Source organism: Amblyraja radiata, chromosome 5 (assembly GCF_010909765.2).
Source record: "Amblyraja radiata isolate CabotCenter1 chromosome 5, sAmbRad1.1.pri, whole genome shotgun sequence".
Taxonomy (NCBI): Eukaryota; Metazoa; Chordata; class Chondrichthyes; order Rajiformes; family Rajidae; genus Amblyraja; species Amblyraja radiata.
Window position 1 is genome coordinate 114,703,512 of NC_045960.1, and position 18,121 is coordinate 114,721,632.

General features: G+C 48.1%; 1 protein-coding gene across 1 annotated transcript in view; it reads right to left on the minus strand.

Moving 5' to 3' along the window:
- Nucleotides 1–7,172, minus strand: part of dlgap2 (DLG associated protein 2) — a 47,135-nt gene extending 39,963 nt beyond the window's left edge. Inside the window, exons 1-3 of the mRNA XM_033022104.1 lie at nt 6,931–7,172; nt 2,754–2,901; nt 832–1,051 (exon numbers count right to left, since the gene is read on the minus strand). Coding sequence (XP_032877995.1) covers nt 832–1,051; nt 2,754–2,901; nt 6,931–7,172 — 610 coding nt within the window. The remainder of the gene's footprint in view (nt 1–831; nt 1,052–2,753; nt 2,902–6,930) is intronic.
- Between the last annotated feature and the right edge of the window lie 10,949 nt (nt 7,173–18,121).

Below are 18,121 nucleotides of genomic sequence, written 5' to 3' on the forward strand. Positions count from 1 at the left end.
CACAGAGGGTGGTGGGTGCCTGGAACGTGCTGCCAGGAGTGGTGGTGGTGGCAGATACAATAGTGGTGTTTAAGAGGCTTGTGGGTAGGCCCTTGGATATGCAGGGAATGGAGGGATTATGTTCTGTATTCTGTTTACACATTGTGTTGTGCTGCAACAAGCAAGAATCTCATTGTCTTATCTGGGACACATGACAATAAAACTCTCTTGACCCTTGATATGGGTTTTGTGCGGGCAGTTGTGGCTTGGTCCGGGCACCATGTTGGGCGTGGACATACAATGTTAATTCCCGGGATGGTGGGACTGTCATATGCTGAGAGAATGGAGCAGCTGGGCTTGTACACTCTGGAGTTTAGAAGGATGAGAGAGCATCTCATTGAAACATATAAGATTGTTAATGGCTTGGACACGCTAGAGGCAGGAAACGTGTTCCCGATGTTGGGGGAGTCCAGAACCAGGGGCCACAGTTTAAGAATAAGGAGTAAGCCATTTAGAACGGAGACGAGGAAACACTTTTTCCACACAGAGAGTTGTGAGTCTGTGGAATTCTCTGCCTCAGAGGGCGGTGGAGGCCGGTTCTCTGGATGTTTTCAAGAGAGAGCTAGATAGGGCTCTTAAAGATAGCGGAGTCAGGGGATATGGGGAGAAGGCAGGAACGGGGTACTGATTGGGGATGATCAGCCATGATCACATTGAATGGCGGTGCTGGCTCGAAGGGCCGAATGGCCTACTCCTGCACCTATTGTCTATTGACATTGTGGGCCGAAGGGCCTGTTGCTGTGCTGTCCGGGCTCTGTGAGGGAGGAGTGGGTGGTGGAGGTGTGCATTCACCTGTGGTGGCCCTGATGGAGGAGGCCATCATGGCCGCTGACATGGAGGGGATGCAGTCGTCATCCTGCGAGTACCCGGCCTGGATTGCGCGCAGGTAGCTGTGGCTGCGCGTGCGGAAGCAGCCCGGCAGGTCCAGCGCATCCACTGCCTGAGACTCAATCTCTCCGAACACAGACTCGCAAACCGACTCAAACTGCCCGTTCACCTCAGCCTCGCTCACCTGCACACGGAGAGAGAGAGAGAGAGAGGGGAGACAAAGGTCAGGGTCAGCACGCAGGGCCTTTAAACACCACCACGCCGCGCCCCAGCTACAATCATACAGGCACAGGGGCACACAGCACAGGGGAAACAGGCCCTTCCTGCCCAGATGGGCCATGCTGACCAAGCTGTCCCTTTAAGCCAGCCCCATTTGCCCACCAAGTGCAACAGCTTTGGCCTGATGCTCATATTCTGCTTGGCGAGTATACAAGGCCACAGTACATACGATCCCATCCCACCCTCCCACTATCTCCCACCACCCCAATCACCCTGTTACTGTCCCTGTTACTCTGCACCCTGTTACTCTGCACCCTGTTACTCTGTTACTCTGCACTCTGTTATTCTGCATCCTGTTACTCTGCACCCCGTTACTCTGCATCCTGTTACTCTGCACTCTGTTATTCTGCATCCTGTTACTCTGCACCCTGTTACTCTGCATCCTGTTACTCTGCACTCTGTTATTCTGCATCCTGGTACTCTGCACCCTGTTACTCTGCATCCTGTTACTCTGCACTCTGTTATTCTGCATCCTGTTACTCTGCACTCTGTTACTCTGCATCCTGTTACTCTGCATCTTGTTACTCTGCACCCTGTTACTCTGCACTCTGCACTCTGTACTCTGTTACTCTGCATCCTATTACTCTGCACCCTGTTACTCTGCACTCTGCACTCTGTTACTCTGCACCCTGTTACTCTGCATCCTGTTACTCTGCACCCTGTTACTCTGCACCCTGTTACTCTGCAACCTGTTACTCTGCACTCTGTTACTCTGCACTCTGTTACTCTGCATCCTGTTACTCTGCATCCTGTTAATCTGCATCCTGTTACTCTGCATCCTGTTACTCTGCACTCAGTTACTCTGCACTCGGTTACTCTGCACTCTGTTACTCTGCACCCCGTTACTCTGCACCCCGTTACTCTGCATCCCGGTACTCTGCACTCTGTTACTCTGCATCCTGTTACTCTGCATCCTGTTACTCTGCACCCTGTTACTCTGCACCCTGTTACTCTGCACTTTGTTACTCTGCACTTTGTTACTCTGCATCCTGTTACTCTGCACCCCGCTACTCTGCACCCTGTTACTCTGCACCCTGTTACTCTGCACTTTGTTACTCTGCACTTTGTTACTCTGTTACTCTGCATACTGTTACTCTGCACCCCGTTACTCTGCATCCTGGTACTCTGCACCCTGTTACTCTGCATCCTGTTACTCTGCACCCTGTTACTCTGCACCCTGCTACTCTGCACTTTGTTACTCTGCACTCTGCACCCTGTTACTCTGCATCCTGTTACTCTGCACCCCGTTACTCTGCACCCTGTTACTCTGCACCCTGTTACTCTGCACCCTGTTACTCTGCACCCTGTTACTCTGCACTTTGTTACTCTGCACTTTGTTACTCTGCACCCTGTTACTCTGCATCCTGTTACTTTGCACCCCGTTACTCTGCACCCTGTTACTCTGCACCCTGTTACTCTGCACTTTGTTACTCTGCACTCTGCACCCTGTTACTCTGCATCCTGTTACTCTGCACCCCGTTGGGAGGGGACAGGGAGGGGGACAGGGAGGGGGTGGGACAGGGAGGGGGTGTGACAGGGAGGGGGTGTGACAGGGAGGGGGTGGACAGGGAGGGTCCCGTTCCAGGGTGGGGTGACCACCCCCTCACCTGACTGATGCAGCTGGCCTGGCTCAGGGTGCTGACCGCCCGCATGTAGCTCTGGTTTCTCGAGCGGAACTTGGGTGAGTTCTCGTTGCCGCTGGGATCCAGGCTGTGGTTGATGGTCACCTCGATCGCCGACTGTAGGTAGTTCTGGCTGCAGATGGAAAGAAGGAAGGAATGAATGAATGATTGAATGAATGAATGAATGAATGAACGAATGAATGAATGAATGAATGAATGAATGAATGAACGAATGAATGAATGAATGAATGAATGAATGAATGAATGAATGATACTTGTTAGAAGCGCAACGTCAACAAAGGCCCAACAGAGGATGTACTTCCTGCGGCAGCTGAGGAAGCACAATCTGCCACAGGCAATGATGGTCCAATTCTACATGGCCATCGTAGAGTCTGTCCTCACCTTCTCCATCATGGTCTGGTTTGGCTCAGCCACCAAGCACGACACCTGGAGGCTGCAGCGAATCATCCGGTCAGCAGAGAAGGTTATTGGCTGCAGCGAATCATCCGATCAGCTGAGAAGGTTATTGGCTGCAACCTTCCCTCCATTGATGAACTGTACACTGCAAGGGCCAGGAAGCGAGCGGGCAAGATCATCTCTGACCCCTCTCACCCTGGCCACAAACTCTTTGAATCACTTCCCTCTGGAAGGCGACTCTGGACTGTCAAAGCTGCCACAGCCAGATATAAAAACAGTTTTTATCCACGAGTAGTAGCTCTACTCAACAGCCAAAAATCTGTAGCCTCCCTTTGATCTGGTATTTTATTTAATTCACATGTTTAATCGATAATGTTTTATTATTAATGTTTAATGTTTTATGTGTCATTCCTAACTGTCACTGTATGTCATGTTGTCACTTGCGGGCGGAGCACCAAGACAAATTCCTTGTATGTGAATACTTGGCCAATAAACTTATTCATTCATTCATTTAGTTTACTTTAGAGATACAACACGGAAACAGGCCCTTCGGCCCACCGAGTCCGCACTGACCTGCGATCCTCGCACATTAACACTTTCCACACTAGGGACAATTTACAATTATGCCAAGCCAATGAACCTACCAACATGTAGTCTTTGGAATGTGGGAGGAAACTGGAGCACTCGGAGAAAACCCACGCAGATCACGGGGTGAACATACAAACTCCGTACAGACAGCACCCGTAGTCAGGATCAAACCCGGGTTTCTGGCGCTGATAGAGCTGTAAGGCAGCAACATTTTCACACAGGGGCTGGTTAGTGTATGGAACGCACAGTCTGAGGAGGTGGTTGAGGCAGGGACTATAGCGGCATGTAAAAGACACTTGAAAAGGTACATAGTTAGGAAAAGTTGAGAGGGATATGGGCCAAATGTAGGCAAATGTGACTAGTTTAAATGGGGCATGTTGGTGGGGATCTTGTACGGTGTGGTCCAGTGCTGTGTGCCTCCATGACTCTACATTCATCACTGATGTTACCATGATCAATGTGGAAATTTGATCCAACCACCACCATATACCTCCCGCAGTAATACCACCACCTCCTCTCCAAGTCCGTCATGGTGGGCTGATCCAGACGTTTCAGATATACAGGATTCACCATGACATGGTCGCATGGATTTGGGACTGATAGTGGGTTGTGCTGAAAGGTGGATTTTCTGGCTGTTTGTCTGTGACCAGTGGAGTTCCGCGGGGACCTGTGCGGGGACCTGTGCGGGGACCTGTGCGGGGACCTGTGCGGGGACCTGTGCGGGGATCTGTGCGGGGATCTGTGCGGGGACCTGTGCGGGGATCTGTGCGGGGATCTGTGCGGGGACCTGTGCGGGGATCTGTGCGGGGATCTGTGCGGGGACCTGTGCGGGGACCTGTGCTGTGCGGGGACCTGTGCGGGGACCCCTGTGCGGGGACCTGTGCGGGGATCTGTGCGGGGATCTGTGCGGGGATCTGTGCGGGGATCTGTGCGGGGATCTGTGCGGGGACCTGTGCGGGGACCTGTGCGGGGATCTGTGCGGGGACCTGTGCGGGGACCTGTGCGGGGATCTGTGCGGGGACCTGTGCGGGGATCTGTGCGGGGACCTGTGCGGGGATCTGTGCGGGGACCTGTGCGGGGATCTGTGCGGGGACCTGTGCGGGGATCTGTGCGGGGATCTGTGCGGGGACCTGTGCGGGGACCTGTGCGGGGATCTGTGCGGGGACCTGTGCGGGGATCTGTGCGGGGACCTGTGCGGGGATCTGTGCGGGGATCTGTGCGGGGATCTGTGCGGGGACCTGTGCGGGGACCTGTGCGGGGATCTGTGCGGGGACCTGTGCGGGGACCTGTGCGGGGATCTATGCGGGGATCTGTGCCATTTGTGACATGTATAAATGATCTAGACGTAAGTGTAGATGGGTCGGTCAGTAAGTTTGCTGACGACATCAAAACTGGAGGAGTTGCAGACAGTGAGGAAAGGTGTCCGAAGATACAGAGGGGTACAGATCAGCTGTGGAAATGGGCAGAGGAATGGCAGATGGAGTTTAACCAGAGCAAGTGTGAGGTGTGGCATTTTGGGTGGTTCAATATAAGAAAAGTGTATACAGTTACAGTGTACAGTTGAGTTTATTGTCACGTGTAGCGAGGTACAGTGAAAAGCTTTTGTTGTGTGCTATCCAGTCAGCGGAAAGACAATCCATGATTACAATCAAGCCGTCCACATTGTACAGATACATGATGCATGACTATAGACAATAGGTGCAGGAGTAGGCCATTCGGCCCTTCGAGCCATGACATGGCCTAATGGCCTAATTCTGCTCCAATCACTTATGATCTTATGACATGACATATATAGATACGATATATGTATGGGGAATAACGTTTAGTGCAAGATAAAGCCAGTAAAGTCCGATTAAAGATAGTCCAAGGGTCACCCCTCAGCACGACCCTGAACAGCATTGATGTGCGGAGGGATGTTGGAGACCATGGCTCCCTAAAGGTGGCAACACAAGTAGATAGGGTGGTAAAGAAGGCGTATTCTATGCTAGCGGCATTGCAATGGAGAGTCAGGAAGTCATGATGCAGCTCTCTAGGACGTTGGTCAGGCCGCATGTGGAGTAATGAGTGTAGTTCTGGTCACCCCCATTACAGGAAGCATGTGGGGGCTTTGGAGACGGTGCAGAGGAGGTTCACCAGAATGAAGCTGGGATTACAGGGTTACAGCTACAGGGAGAGGCTGGACAGCCTGGGATTGTTTTCTCCGGAACGCCAGAGGTTGAGGGGAGACAGGTCGGCACGGACTTAGTGGGCCGAAGGGCCTGTTTCCACACTATATCTCGAAACTAAACTATATAAAATAGATAGGGTAGACAGCCAGAATCTTTATCGCAGGATGGAAATGTCGCATACTAGAGGACATAAGATTAAAGTTGGGAAAAGGGTAAGTACAAGGGGATCTGGGGGGTCCTTGTTCATCAGTCAATGAAAGTAAGCATGCAGGTACAGCAGGCAGTGAAGAAAGCGAATGGCATGCTGGCCTTTATAACAAGAGGAGTCGAGTAGAGAAGCAAAGAGGTCCTTCTACAGTTGTACAGGGCCCTAGTGATACCACACCTGGAGTATTGGGTGCAGTTTTTGTCCCCCAATTTGAGGAAGGACATTCTTGTTATTGAGGGAGTGCAGCGTAGGTTTACAAGGTTAATTCCCGGGATGGAGGGACTGTCATATGCTGAGAAAATGGAGCGGCTGGACTTGTACACTCTGGAATTTAGAAGGATGAGAGGCGATCTCATTGAAACATATACGATTATTAAGGGTTTGGACACGCTAGAGGCAGGAAACATGTTCCCGATGTTGGGGGAGTCCAGAACCAGGGGCCACAGTTTAAGAATAAGGGGTAAGCCATTTCGAACGGAGATTAGGAAACACTTTTTCTCACAGAGAGTTGTGAGTCTGTGGAATTCTCTGCCTCAGAGGGCGGTGGAGGCTGGTTCTCTATTTACTTTCAAGAGAGAGTTAGATAGGGCTCTTAAAGATAGCGGAGTCAGGGGATATGGGGAGAAGGCAGGAACAGGGTACTAATTGTGGATGATCAGCCATGATCACATTGAATGGCGGTGCTGGCTTGAAGGGCCGAACGGCCTACTCCTGCATCTATTGTCTGTTGCCCTCAATGGTCAGCTGGAGCAGGGGCAGGACAGAGATGTAGACCACTTACTTCTGATTGTCCATTTTGTGTGCGGCAGCGGCCTTGATCAGGGTTTCTTGGAGACTGGTGGCCTTCGGTGAGTCTTTGGGGCTCGTGTCCGACTCCCCGCTCTCATCGTCTCCCATGGCTTTAATGTAGCTGCCACTCCTCATCCTTCGACACGGGATCTCCTCATCCTTGCCTCCCAGGGGATATCCTGCCCACTCATCCTGGGGCACCTGGAACATACAACGCCATGCACCACCACCCATTAGTACCAAGATAGACACAACGTAAGGAATATCTGGCAGAGACAGGCAAGAGTAACTCAGCGGGTCAGGCAGCATCTGTGGAGAACATGGATAGGTGACGTTTCACAGAGTGCTGGAGTAACTCAGCGGGTCAGGCAGCATCTGTGGAGAACATGGATAGGTGACGTTTCACAGTGCTGGAGTAACTCAGCGGGTCAGGCAGCATCTGTGGAGAACATGGATAGGTGACGTTTCACAGAGTGCTGGAGTAACTCAGCGGGTCAGGCAGCATCTGTGGAGAGAAGGAACGGGTCACGTTTCGGGTTGAGACCCTTCTTCAGACTCTAGTCACCCATTCCTTTTCTCCAGAGATGCTGCCTGTCCCGCTGAGTAACTCCAGCTTTTTGTGTCTATACACAATAGACAATAGGGGCAGGAGTAGGCCATTTGGCCTTTCGAGCCAGCACCGCCATTCAATGTGATCATGGCTGATCATCCCCAATCAGTACCCCGTTCCTGCCTTCTCCCCATATCCCCAGACTCCGCTATTTTTAAGAGCCCTATCTAGCTCTCTCTTGAAGATTCACACACGGACCTCAGGATCCATGGGATTTATTCAGCAACAAGTCAAACACATACATAGAAACATAGAAAATAGGTTCAGAAATAGGCCATTCGGCCCTTCGAGCCTGCACCGCCATTCAATATGATCATGGCTGATCATCCAACTCAGTATCCTGTACCCGCCTTCTCTCCATACCCCCTGATACACACAAAAACCTCCTGTGGATTGCCACCAACCACCCTCCTCACTTCCCATAAGGTCATAAGTGATAGGAGCTGAATTAGACCATTCAGCCCATCAAGTCTAGTCTGCCATTCAACCATGGCTGGTCTATCTCTCCCTCTCAACCCCATTCTCCTGCCTTCCCCCATAACCCGACACCCGTACTAATCAAGAATCAAGGGGCGGTGGGATATGCTTCTCTACTGACCTGGGCGGGTGCAGCGATATCACGGTACTGTCTAACTTCTCTGTGTAAGAAAGAACTGCAGATGCTGGTTTAAATCGAAGGTAGACACTGAATGCTGGAGTAACTCAGCTGGACAGGCAGCATCTCTAGAGAGAAAGAACGGGCAGCGTTTCGGGTCGAGACCCTTCTTCAGAATCTAATCAGTCTGAAGAAGGTTCTTGACCCGAAACGTCGCCCATTCCTTCTCTCCAGAGATGCTGCCTGTCTAGCTGAGTTACTCCAGCACTTGGGTCTACTGTCTGGTCTCCTAACCTGGGATCTTTAGTTATAAACTGCAAACCCTTCTATTCTCCGAGGGAATTTAACTCCTTTATTCTCGCTGGAGTTTACATTCCCCCACAAGCCTGCGTACGTGAGGCACAAACGCAACTCGCTAACCAGGTAATGAGGGTAGAGGGTGACTTCCCAGACTCCATGGTCATTGTTTTGGGGGACTTTAACAAGGCTAACCTCAGCTGTGACCTGACAAAATACAGACATCACGTTACCTGCCCCACCAGAGGGGAGAGAACACTCGATCACAATTATACAGCAAACATGAACGCATTTCGCTCTGTTCCCCGGGTGGGTCTGGGTCTCTCTGATCATTGTCTAGTTCACCTTATGCCGACCTACAGGCAGAAACAAAAAGCTGCTAAACCTGTGGTCAGAACAATGAACAGGTGGACAAGCGAGGGAGGGTATTGAGAACCTACAGTCCTGCTTTGACTGCACGGATTGGAATGTGTTCATGGAAGCAACCACAATCCTCGATGACCATACAGACACTGTATCATCATATGTCAGCTTTTGTGAGAACAGTTATATTCCAACTAGGACCCAGACCTGGTTCAACAACAACCAGCCCTGGTTCACTGCAGAACTCAGACAGCTCCGACAGTCTAAAGAGGAGGCCTACAGGAGCAGGGATGCAGACCTCTATAGGCAGGCCAAGTACAAGCTGAGAAGAGGAATCAGAGCTGTCAAGGAAAGGTACTCTGAGAAGTTGAGGAGCAAGTTCTCAGCTAATGTTTAAGAAGGAACTGCAAATGCTGGAAAATCGAAGGTAGACAAAAGTGCTGGAGAAACTCAGCGGGTGCAGCAGCATCTATGGAGCGAAGGAAATAGGCGATGTTTCAGACTGATAGTTCTCAGACTGATAGTTCTCTTCTTCAGTTGGGAAGGGCTTGCAAGAAATTACCAGCTAGAAGGAGAAAGCCCCCGCTCTTTGGACAATCGTCAGCTGACTAACGACCTGAACGAATTTTACTGCGCCAGAAAGCCAGAAACATCAGCTCTCTCTACACCAATGACTGCACCTCCACAGACACCTCTGTCAAGCTTCTCAAGTTTGCGGATGACACAACCCTGATTGGACTGATCTAGGATGGGGAGGAATCTGCCTACAGACAGGAAGTGTCACCGCTGGTGTCCTGGTGCCTGGTGCTCAATGCTTTTAAGACAGTGGGATTGATTGTAGACTTTAGGAGAGCTCCCCCTCCCTTCCCTCCACTCACCATCAACAACACCACATTCACATCTGTGGAGTCTTTTAAGTTCATGGGAACCATCATCTCCAAGGATCTTAAGTGGGGGGGCTACCATCGACTCCACAGTCAACAAAGGCCCAACAGAGGATGTACTTCCTGCGGCAGCTGAGGAAACACAATCTGCCACAGGTAATGATGGTCCAATTCTACACGGCCATCGTAGAGCCTGTTCTCACCTTCTCCATCATGGTCTGGTTTGGCTCAGCCACCAAGCACGACACCTGGAGGCTGCAGCGAATCGTCCGATCAGCAGAGAAGGTTATTGGCTGTAACCTTCCCTCCATTGATGAACTGTACACTGCAAGGGCCAGGAAGCGAGCGGGTAAGATCATCTCTGACCCCACTCACCCTGGCCACAAACTCTTTAAATCACTTTCCTCTGGAAGGCGACTCCGGACTGTCAAAGCTGCCACAGCCAGACATAAAAAATGTTTTTTTCCACGAGCAGTTGCTCTACTCAATAACCAAAAATCTGTAGCCTAATTTTGCTCTGGTATTTTATTTCACTCTTCACATGTTTAAATTATAATGTTTTATTTTTAATTGTCCACTGTATATCGTGTTGTTACTTGTGGGCGGAGCGCCAAGGCAAGTTCCTTGTATGTGTACACTCTTGCTAATAACATTTATTCCATTCTATTCAATTCAATCTCTTTATCTCTGCTCTGTGGCAAAGAATTCCACAGATTCACCACCCATTTTCTGCGCTTCAATGCCAAAGTCCTGAGTGAGTGAGTCTGTTAATCCTGGCTCAATTGGGGCAGCCAGGACATTAACATTGAGTAAATGCTTGTGTGCTGCTAGGCCATTTTGGTCAAGTTAAATGTGCTTTTGCAGAACTAGGACAAGCTGCTGAATGGTGCCAGTTTGTCCGTGACCTAGATAAGAGCTGCAGGGAAAGAATGGGACATCTGCAGATTCTTACAATAAGGTGTAAATTGCATGGAACTGATTGGGTCAATGCAAACCAGATACACGTAGTGTAAATAATGTTGCAAAGCCTTATTCGAGATTTCATTGTTTGAGGAAATTGAATTTGAACCCGCGTTCGTTGAGTGGTACACACCAAAACTGATTGGTCCAAACAGAGGGAGACAAAAGTGCTGGAGAAACTCAGCGGGTGCAGCAGCATCTATGGAGCGAAGTAAATAGGCAACGTTTCGGGCCAAAACCCTTCTTCATACCCCACACAGAGTGTACTTAAGTTTGCAGAAACAAAGACCTAAATACAGGACTTCATTTTGAGGTTCTGCCCATACGGTAGAATTCGAATTCTGTGTATATAGAACTTTGAAGTTTGTATAACGTGTTTGGGATCAATTCTGAATAGCGGCTGATCAACAGTGAATAGTAACCCTCTGATCGATTGTTGATTAGTACCTGATAGTGAAGAGTACCTGAGAGATTGGAACCTGGCTTACTTGGTGAAAAGTACCCGGACGGGAAAGGTACCCCTAATTCTGAGAACTTAGAGTGGAGGGATAGAGGTCCCCCAATAGAAGTCCAGTCTTAGCAGGAGGAAAGTATCTGAAGGAGGAAAGGTAGTCACTTAAGAAGTAGTACCCTTCAGCAAAGAGTACCCTAGGAAGGGGGAACATCTTCGGTATCAGAGGGAGAGGTTCACTGATTGATAACAGCGTGACGCAGAATTGAAATCAAGGGTTTGTGAATTGTGCGCTAGTGTGTTAAATTATTCATGTAAATTTCCAGTATAGTCCTTTTTAGTATCTTTATCGGATCCGAACTGTATAAATACTTTGTGTATGTAAAATATATTTAGAGTGCGTTAAGATTGCGAACCGCTACTTGTATTGTCTGTGTGTGTGCTTAAGGATTTTGGATGTTAGATCATTGGGGTAAAAGTGCATTTGAATTGAATATATGGGATCTGTTTAAATCGGGATTGTTAGTATTGTTAGAATCCGATTCGTGGTGGTTCGATCAGGGTTCGATCGATGTGTCGGGGCAGGGATCATTCCGTTGACCGAGTACGCCACGAGGAGGATTTATTACAGTGCGTGATTCATTGTCATAATAAGTGGATGCTTGTAGTTTATATTGGGGTGTGTCTTGGTCTACTTGAAACTGGGGGAATAGTTTCTTGTTTGATTATAGTTTTGGTTCGGGTTTATTTGTCTTTGTGAACTTAAAGTGTTCAGAGTGGGAGGGATTGCTGCTAGAAGATTTAAATATTAAGAGTCTTAGTTTGGGAGACTGGAGATTCTTTGTTTACAGGCTGGAAGTTGAATGAGGTGATTGTGATCAAGTTGGGTGATTGAGTCGAACAATTGAATAGAACGATTGAGTAGAGTGATTGAACTGAGCGATTGAATAGAACATTTGACTAGCGGTTGGGAAAGATTGAATGTACATTTGTGTGTGAGAGATGTGAATCTGCTAGACGTTAGTCATTGTGTGTGAGGGCGATTTTTTGTGGCCTTGGAGTCTGAAAGAAATGAGCGAGTATTGATGAGGTTTGAGTGCTTTGAAACTTATCTGTTTGTGTCCATCTGTGTAGGAGGATGGGAAATATTCTAGAGAAGGACAGATCAAACATTCCTGAAAGCCCGTTGAGAATAATTTGCGAGAAAATTCCTCGGGAAGCAGAGAGATTAAGGAAATTGTCGGGGAAATTAAATAAAGTTTTAGGAAATGAACTTTGGCCGATAGGGGAGTTAAAGTCTGTAATAGGAATAACCTACATAGAGACAATTATTAGGCAATATGGGGGCAGTGAAGAGGGGAATAAACTTATTGAATTATGGAAAATGTCGAAAGGAAGGTAACTAAAGAGGTTGTTCTGCTTGCTGCTTTGAGCATGGCAGCATCAAAGTTAGGGATAAGAATGAACTGGTCCTTCTCTAGGTATTTCGGAAGAGGGAGAGAAAGATAGTGGAAGTCAGCAGCAGGAGCAGGAGGGGGCATCGACTTTCAAAGGGGAAATGACTATGATGGCTCTTAAAGGGGAGGTGCCGACTAAAATTAAATTTAGTAAGAGTGCAGCGGTTAGCGTGGATCTCGAAGGGACAGAAGCCCAATATATAAAAGGATGGGCAGACTGTTTTGGAACAGAGTCACAGCATTCCTCTCAGGCCCTCTCATGTTCTTAGTTCTAAAACACCTTGTGCAGCTTGCGAACAGGGAGCTCGGGTGGAGTCAGTGGTATCTTTGACTCCACCCACTAAATGTAAATCCAAAGCTGGGAAATTGGGAGAGGACTCTCTAGCTCCGACGACTGCTTCACCTGTAGAGGATAGTGTGGGGGATCAGGGAGCTAGAAGGGAGGTTCATCAGAAGTGGGTGCCAACATTAATTAGAAGACCACTGGAGAAATGAAGGGATCCTTCCTAAAGTATAGAGATTCCGTTAGCTGAAATAGCAGTTTCTCTGAGGGTGAGATAGTAGGGGGCTATGAAATCCTGATATCGCTAAAATTATAAGATCAGAGCAAATCCCCGATATTATGGATATAGAAACATAGAAACATAGAAAATAGGTGCAGGAGTTGGCCATTCGGCCCTTCGAGCCTGCGCCGCCATTCAATATGATCATGGCTGATCATCCAACTCAGTATCCTGTACCTGCCTTCTCTCCATACCCCCTGATCCCTTTAGCTACAAGGGCCACATCTAACTCACTCTTAAATATAGCCAATGAACTGGCCTCAACTACCTTCTGTGGCAGAGAATTCCACAGATTCACCACTCTGTGTGAAAAAAGTTTTCCTCATCTCATTCCTAAAAGATTTCCCCCTTATCCTTAAACTGTGACCCCTTGTTCTGGACTTCCCCAACATCAGGAACAATCTTCCTGCATCTAGCCTGTCCAACCCCTTAAGAATGTTGTAAGTTTCTATAAGATCCCCCCTCAATCTTCTAAATTCTAGCGAGTACAAACCGAGTCTATCCAGTCTTTCTTCATATGAAAGTCCTGCCATCCCAGGAATCAGTCTGGTGAACCTTCTCTGTACTCCCTCTATGGCAAGAATGTCTTTCCTCAGATTAGGAGACCAAAACTGTATGCAATATGGAGCGGATTCCCCGTAGGCAGTTCCCTAGTAGGAAGCTGCCTACTCCGCCTTTAGAATTAGATCCCGCAGTAGGGGCAGACTATCCCCGGGCTACAGATGTCCCCGTTCCAGTGCAACCTGGTTCAACAGCAGCTAAATCCTTCCAGGGACCAGTATTAAGAATCCAGAAACGGGAAGTAACATCGAAGGAGGATGAGGAATGTAAAGCATGGATCCCTCCTGGTTACATTGGAGACATGCCAATCCGGGAGCAGACTTTCCCTTAGTTTGGTTGGAGTGGCTATCGAGCTGTTAGACCTGACCAATGCTATGTTTGCGGAGAAACTGGATATTGGAGCAGATCTTGCCCTATGAGGGAACACAGAGGAGGAAGGAGTCAAAGAAGAGGGCCACAGGGTCTAAGAAATCAGTGGATCCCTGGAGGTTATAGGGACACTTGGTACCCTGAAGATAGAGGAGGGGAACACTGGCCGGAGGATCAGGGGGCAGGGACATTCTGGCAGCCAAATCCATTCCGATATCCCTGATCTGCCAGCTAGTACAAAGTAAAAAGATGAAATCTGAGGGTATCCTTCATACGGCCCAAAGAAAATAATGATAAATTATAAGAACAAGAAAGAACGCTGCCCCTTTCGAATCCCAGGAAGAGAGGCACAAAGAAGCTGATTGGGATTGAGAAACTTCACCAAAGGAAGGAATATGAATATGAAAAGAGAAACATAGTAGCTGGTGGCAAAAAGGATAAGAACTAAAGAGAACTAAACTGGCACTATGGAGAGAAGAAATGAACTTAGTGCACAGGAGGTACTGGAGTTGGAGAAAGGAGCTATTGTACTAACTTGTTGATGGTCCAATTCTACACTGCCATCGTAGAGTCTGTCCTCACCTTCTCCATCATGGTCTGGTTTGGCTCAGCCACCAAGCACGACACCTGGAGGCTGCAGCGAATCGTCCGATCAGCAGAGAAGGTTATTGGCTGCAACCTTCCCTCCATTGATGAACTGTACACTGCAAGGGCCAGGAAGTGAGCGGGCAAGATCATCTCTGACCCCTCTCACCCGGGCCACAAACTCTTTGAATCATTTCCCTCTGGAAGGCGACTCCGGACTGTCAAAGCTGCCACAGCCAAACATAAAAACAGCTTTTATCCACGAGTAGTTGCTCTATTCAACAGCCAAAAATCTGTAGCCTCCCTTTGATCTGGTATTTTGTTGGTTCACATGCTTGATCAATGGTGTTTTATCATTAATGTTTTATTATTATTAATGTTTAGTGTTTTCTGTGTCATTCGTAACTGTCACTGTATGTCATGTTGTTACTTGTGGGCGGAGCACCAAGGCAAATTCCTTGTATGTGAATACTTGGCTAATAAACTTACTTACTTACTTACTTAAACTTACTTACTTGTTACAAAGTTGTTGTGACTCCAGGACAGTATCACCGACAACACCGACTACTATCTGGGCAGTGAGGTAATCTGGACATGGCCCCTGCTTGGCCAGCCTTCACAAATGGGGCAGCAGTCCAACCCCATGGTGTGCTTGTGGAGAGCAGCAAACAATGCAACACATCATTGAAGCATGCCCTCAACAAAGACTCAAAGGAGGACTTGTCACCCTTCATACAGCAGATCAAGAGGCAACTGCTTGGCTAAAGGACTTTGCATTCGCTAAATAAATAAAGTGAGGTAAAGAGTATGTGGACCCTTAAGAACGGGCGGAAGACACAGCTCAGGTAGGATGTGTAGTTATTATCTCCATCCAGGTAGCTCCCCAGAGACAAAGACCAACAACAAAGAAGAAACGATACTGTTCTGTCCCCTTTAAGATACTGTCTGGGAGAGGCCAACAAACAAAGGAAGCTGCTCCTCGGCATTCCTACTCCTTTGGAACTAACATTGAGGAAGAAGAAGAAGTGCCCAACTTTAACATACCATATAGTTGACACCAGTGAAGGGAAAAGAAAAGAACAGCATCCAACATTTTCTAAAGAAAGCTCCAATTTGAAGAATTGAATTTAGAAATTTGAAAATGAAGTACTCCTCTGTGGCTCGGGGGCAAGACACCTACTTTGTGACTAAATGATAGTCATTAGAAATAAATTGACAAAACTTTGAATTCGATCTCTAAATTGTATGGTGATGAATTGGAAGGACTTTAAAGCTTGAGATTTGGAACTGGCATGAGATCTGGCTTAGGAGTATTTAAAATGTGATTATCTCTGACCCCTCTCACCCTGGCCACAAACTCTTTGAATCACTTCCCTCTGGAAGGCGACTCCGGATTGTCAAAGCTGCCACAGCCAGACATAAAAAAAGATTTTATCCACGAGTAGTTGCTCTACTCTACAGCCAAAAATGTGTAGCCTCCTTTTGATCTGGTATTTTGTTGGTTCACATGCTTGATCAATGGTGTTTTATCATTAATGTTTAATTATTATTAATGTTTAGTGTTTTCTGAGTCATTCGTAACTGTCACAGTATGTCATGTTGTTACTTGTGGGCGGAGCACCAAGGCAAATTCCTTGTATGTGAATACTTGGCCAATAAACTTACTTACTTACTTAACTTGGTATTTTTATTGTCTCATCCCCATACAGGCAGCCAAAGATGGGAAGGATTGTTCAAAGAACATCAGGGAAGTACGGAACTTGGGAAGATCTGATAAAATGGAAGAGTTATACAGGGAACATGAGTTGGCATTGGAAATAGTAAGAAAGAGGAAATGTGAATAGCAGGACTCCCCTTTGAGAAACCAAAGTTAACCGCCTAAGAAAGAGTTGTTTAGTGGTAAAAGGAAATTAGTTATAAGGAAGAACCCCTGCTGTCTATTGCGATTGTACTAACTTGTTACAAAGTTGTTGAGCCTCCAGGACAGTATCACCTACAACATGCTACTATCTGGGGACTGAGGTAAAGAGTACCCTAAATTATGAAGGTCAAGGTATCGAAAGCCCTCTTGACCATCCTATCTCGCTGTGACACCACTTTGAGGGAACCATGCACCTGTGCTCCTAGATCCCCCTGCTCGACAACACTCCCCAGAGCCCGACCATTCACTGTGTAAGTCCTGCCCTTGTTAGACTTACCAAAATACAAAGCCATTCCTCAGCTCACATGCCCAGCTAATCAAAACCCTATTCCTAATTAAATAACAATTATTGATAACCATTTCACTGGTTATGATACCAGCTATTTTGGTGTCATTTGCAAATGGACACATCGTGCCTTGGAAATTCTCATCCAAATCGTTGATAGAAACTGTAAACAGCAACGGGCCCAGCACTGAACCCTGAGGCCCACCACTAGTCACAGGCCTCCAGCCCCAGAAGCAACCTTCCACCATCATCCTCGATTCCTACCATGAAGTCAATTCTCTGTCCAGTCGGCTAGTTCTCCCTGAATCCCATGCGATCTAACAATAGACAATAGGTGCAGGAGGAGGCCATTCGGCCCTTCGAGCCAGCACCGCCATTCAATGTGATCATGGCTGATCATCCCCAATCAGTACCCCGTTCCTGCCTTCTCCCCATATCCCCTGACTCCGCTATCTTTAAGAGCCCGGTCTAGCTCTCACTTGAAAGTATCCAGAGAACCGGCCTCCACCGCCCTCTGAGGCAGAGAATTCCACAGACTCACAACTCTCTGTGAGAAAAAGTGTTTCCTCGTCTCTGTTCTAAATGGCTTACCCCTTATTCTTAAACTGTGGCCCCTAGTTCTGGACTCCCCCAAAAGCAAAAGGATTTGAGTATAGGAGCAGGGAGGTTCTACTGCAGTTGTACAGGGTCTTGGTGAGACCACACCTGGAGTATTGCGTACAGTTTTGGTCTATAAATCTGAGGAAAGACATTCTTGCCATAGAGGGAGTACAGAGAAGGTTCACCAGACTGATTCCTGGGATGTCAGGACTTTGAATTGAATTGAATTGAATTGAATCCTTTATTTGTCATTCAGACCTTTCGGTCTGAACGAAATGTCGTTGCCTGCAGCCATACATGTAATAATAAACAACACACAATAAACACAAATTAACATCCACCACAGTGAGTTCACCAAGCACCTCCTCACTGTGATGGAGGCAAAAGTCTTAGGGTTGCTGTCTCTTCCGTCCTCTTCTCCCTCTGCGCTGAGGCGATACCCCACCGGGCGATGGTAAGTCAGTCCCGCGGTTCACTGAGCTCCGTGGCCCGGGCAGGTCGAAGCTGCCGCCCTCCAGTCCAGCGGACGCAGCTGTTGCCATGGGAGCTCCGGAAAACAGGCATCAACCTATGACCCGCGAGCTCCCGACGATGTCATCCACTGGCCCGTGGCCGAGCCCCGGATTCAGGTCGCCGCCGCCAGAACGCTGACTCAGCCGCCGGAGCACCGTCTCCGCCCCG